Genomic DNA, 4132 nt, shown 5'->3' on the forward strand with positions numbered 1-4132 from the left:
GCCCAGGCCGTGGACGCCTTCAACCTGCGGCCCGAGACGCGGAGCGCGTTCCGGCTGCTGAGCGCCGAGCCCGAGCCCTCGCCCGTGAGTGACGGCGTGGGGATGGGGTGGGGTGGAGGTGTTGGGATGGGATGGAGATGTTGGGATAGGAGGGGATGGATGGGATGGGATGGAGATACTGGGATAGGATGGGATGGAGATACTGGGATAGGATAGGATAGGGTGGGATGGGACGTGATGGAGATGTTGGGATGGGTTGGAATGGAGATATTGGGATAGGATGGGATGGATGTGATGGGATGGACATGTTGGGATGAAGTGAACATGATGGGATGGAGATATTGGGATAGGATGGGGTGGGATAGGATGTGATGGAGATGTTGGGTTGGAATGGAGATATTGAGATAGGAGGGGATGGATGTGATGGGATGGAGATATTGGGATAGGATGGGATGGATGTGATGGGATGGACATGTTGGGATGAAGTGGACGTGATGGGATGGAGATACTGGGATAGGATGGGATGGACATGTTGGGATGGGATGGGGTGGACATGATGGGATGGAGAGATTGGGATAGGATGGGTTGGATGCAATGGGATGGAGGGATTGGGATGGGATGGGGCGGAGTAGCACAGGAGAGATGGGCAGGGATGGCATAGGACAGGGTGCGACAGGATGGACGTGATGGGATGGACATATTGGGATGGGATGGAGCAGCAGGGGAGGGATGGGTATTTGGGATGGGATGGACATGATGGGATGGGATGGAGCAGCAGAGGAGGGACGGTCAGGAATGGCACAGGACAGGGTGTGACAGGATAGACATATGGGGTAGGATGGGATGGAAGGGAAGGGGCAGGGAAGAGAAGGAGCAGAGGAGGGATGGGCAGAGATGGCATGGGACAGGATATATCGGAAAGGGAAGGGGCAGCAGGGGATGGACAGGCAGGCAGGAATGGGATGGGGTGGAACAGAATGGATGGGATGGGATGGAGCAGCAGGGGAGGGATGGGCAGGGATGTGATGGGATGGAGTAGAACAGGAGGGACTGGATGGGACAGATGGGACAGATTAGGATGGATGGGATGGGATATGATGAGATGGAATGGTACAGGAGCGATGGGAAGGGATGGGACAGGAGGAGAGGGATAGGATGAACTGAAGGGGACATGATAGGGTATCACAGAACTACAGAAGGTTTAAGATTGGAAGGGACCTCTAGAGATCATCTAGTCCAAAACCCCTGCTCCTGCAGGGACACCTAGAGCATGGTAGGAGGGAAGGGATGGGAACGGATGGGATGGGAGGGGGAATGAGGGAAATGATGTGACAGGGCAGGACAGGAGGGACTGGATGGAAAGGACAGGAGGGAACAGAAGGGATGGGATGGGTTGGACTAGGAGAGGAGGAACAGGCAGGGATGGGATGGAACAGAGCAGAACAGAAGGAGCTGGATGGAACAGGAGGGATGGATTGGGGTGGGACATGATAGGATGGAATGGGGTAGGACAAGAGGAATGGGATAGGACAGGACGGAGGGGATAGGACAGGAGGAATGGGAGCAGGTGGGCCAGGACAGGAGGGATGGGCTGAGCGGGATGGAATAGGAAGGGTGGGATGGGACGGGCTGTCCCTGCGCCGCTGGCTCCGCGCCGGCTGCTCCGTCCCGCAGGACGTGGAGCTGAGCAGCCTGCGGGGACTCAACTTCACGCTCATGGAGACCGAGTGCGAGCCGGGCACCCGCGCCCGCCTCGACGACTGCGACTTCAAGGAGAACGGGGTGAGCGGGGCCCGCGCCGCCGTGTCCCCTGTGTCCCCCTGTGTCCCCCTGTGTCCCCCTGTGTCCCCCTGTGTCCCCCGCGCCCGCTCACGCGCCGCCGTCCCGCAGGCCATCAAGGAGTGCACGGGCTCGGTGCTGGTGCCGCAGGGCTCCCCGGAGCTGGATCTGCGCTGCGTGGACGCCTCCTCCGACGTGAGTGCCTGCCCGGACGCCCGGGCCCGCACCGGGGGTCCCCGCTGCGCGCGGGGGCCCCGCGGTGACGCCGCCGTCCCCCCCGCAGCCGGTGCTGGTGCAGCGCGGCCGCATCGGGCGCTTCTTCGGGCGCCTGCGGCGCTTTCGGCCCGTCATCCACTTCGACGTCCACGCGCACGGCCGGCTCCGACTGGGATGAGCAATAAAGAGGGACCCCCCTGCTCCGGGGTCCCCCTCGACGCACTCCCGTGTCACCTCCTGTGCCTGCAGCTCGTGGGGAGCCTATGGGGACACAGGGACAGTCTTGGTGCCCAGGGACACTGCGGGATCAGGGGGATACAGGGATGGGAGGAGGTCCAGGCGGCGTGTGGGGACACACAGACACAGGGGACACGTGGGGGGACATGGGGGACACCTCGAGGGGACATGGGGACAGTGCCAAGTGGGACAGCCCGGCATGAGAGAGCTTGGGATGTTCAGGGGGAACGTGGGGCATGGACCTGGTGGGGACACTTGGAGACATCACGGGGGCACCGGCTGGGTGGGACACGTGGGGGGAGCTTGGGGACACAGGGATACAGGCTGGGCGGGACACAGGGCGGGGACATGAGGGCATGGGCCACATCCTTAGGGACACAGGTGGGCTGGGTGGGATGTCCAGGGGGACGCCCACGGGCGCTGCAGACAAACACAAGGGCTGGGTGAGATGCTTGGGAGGGGACATGGGGACATGGGGGGTGTGATTCCCAAGTGGGACACCAGGATGTGGGCCAAGCGGGAATCCTGGAGGGGATGTGGGACATGGGGCAGGTGGGACATCCTGGGACGGAATGCCGGCCAGTTGGGACATCCTGGGGATGGGGGCAGCAGGGGACACCTGAGGAGACAGGATCCTGGTGTCCTGAGGAAATGTGGGATCACAGTGATGGGCAGGACACCTGGGACACTGAGGACACGGGTGGGATGGGATGGTTGGTGGGGGGACATGGGGACACCATGAGGACGTCGGCTGGGTGGGATAGTTGGGAGGGACATCACGGGGACATCATGGGGACATGGACCAGGTGGGTCACCCAAGGGGTGGATGTGGGGCCAGCTGGGACACTTAGGGACACCACGGGGACACAGACCAGGTGGATCACCTGGAGAGGGGGACCCAGGCTGAGGGAGACACCCAGGGATGCAGGATGATTGTGGGGGGGACATGGGGACACCACAGGGGACATGGATCAGGTGGGTCAACCAGAGATGCTGCAGGGATGCAGGATGCTTGTGGGGCGACACGGGGACACGGACCAGGCGGGATACCCAGGGAAGCAGGATGTTTGTGGGGGGACATGGGGACACCACAGGGGACATGGACCAGGAGGGTCACCCAGGGGGTGGATGTGGGGCCAGCTGGGACACTTAGGGACACCACGGGGACACGGACCCAGTGTCCCCATGGGTCTGGGAGGCTCAGCCCGGGCCGGAGCGGGGGCCACCCTTGGGCATCCTGGAGGGCGACACGGGGCCCAGGACTGTCCTCGTGGCCACCAAGGCCAGCAAGAGCAGAGCCGGGTGCTGGGATGGGCAGGAGCCGATGCCAACGGACACGCGGCAGCCACGCTCAGCTGGCCGCCTGGCTGCAGGAGCCCCCGTTTTCACAAAAATAAAGAATCATCCGACCATTACGGCTGGAAAAGACCCTCGTGCCCAGCTCCAAACGCTTTGTTTTTATTTATTTCCTTCACCCCGGGGAGCTGAAGGGCCCCAGGCTCTGGTGCCACCAGCCCCACGGCAGCGCGGGCACCTCTGAGCCCAACACGAACAGCAGGAGCCCCGGAGCCGGTTCCGAGCTCGGCGGACCCGGGTCCCCCACAGCGGGGCCGCCGTCTCCCCGCGGCGCCCCACAAAATGGGGGGCGCGGGGCGCCCTGAGGGGAGGGTCCTGGTGCCGGGGAAGGTCCCGGTATCAGGAGGGGGGTCCCGGTATCGGGAGGGGGGTCCCGGTACCGGAGCGGGTCCCGGTGCCGCCCGCTCCCCTCACGGCTCCCGCCCCTCCCCTCACGACGTTCCCGCCCTCCCGCACGCGCCCCCGCCAGTAGGCGTGACGTCATCGGGCCGCGCGCTCGCGCATGCGCAGGGCGCCTCCGCGGCGGTGCGGCCCGGCCGAGGTC

At 63.9% G+C, this 4132-nt stretch overlaps 2 protein-coding genes across 2 annotated transcripts in view; both read left to right on the forward strand.

Annotated features, from left to right (window-relative positions):
* CAMP (cathelicidin antimicrobial peptide) overlaps window positions 1-2173 on the forward strand; it is a 2301-nt gene extending 128 nt beyond the window's left edge. Inside the window, exons 2-5 of the mRNA XM_026044257.1 lie at window positions 7-84; window positions 1675-1782; window positions 1891-1974; window positions 2063-2173. Coding sequence (XP_025900042.1) covers window positions 7-84; window positions 1675-1782; window positions 1891-1974; window positions 2063-2173 — 381 coding nt within the window. The remainder of the gene's footprint in view (window positions 1-6; window positions 85-1674; window positions 1783-1890; window positions 1975-2062) is intronic.
* Window positions 2174-3021: 848 nt separating this feature from the next.
* Window positions 3022-4132, forward strand: part of TBRG4 (transforming growth factor beta regulator 4) — a 9507-nt gene continuing 8396 nt past the window's right edge. Inside the window, exon 1 of the mRNA XM_026044258.1 lies at window positions 3022-3038. Coding sequence (XP_025900043.1) covers window positions 3022-3038 — 17 coding nt within the window. The remainder of the gene's footprint in view (window positions 3039-4132) is intronic.

The sequence above is a fragment of the Nothoprocta perdicaria genome, unplaced genomic scaffold (assembly GCF_003342845.1).
Source record: "Nothoprocta perdicaria isolate Ctin4 unplaced genomic scaffold, notPer1 scaffold_357, whole genome shotgun sequence".
In the NCBI taxonomy this organism is placed as follows: Eukaryota; Metazoa; Chordata; class Aves; order Tinamiformes; family Tinamidae; genus Nothoprocta; species Nothoprocta perdicaria.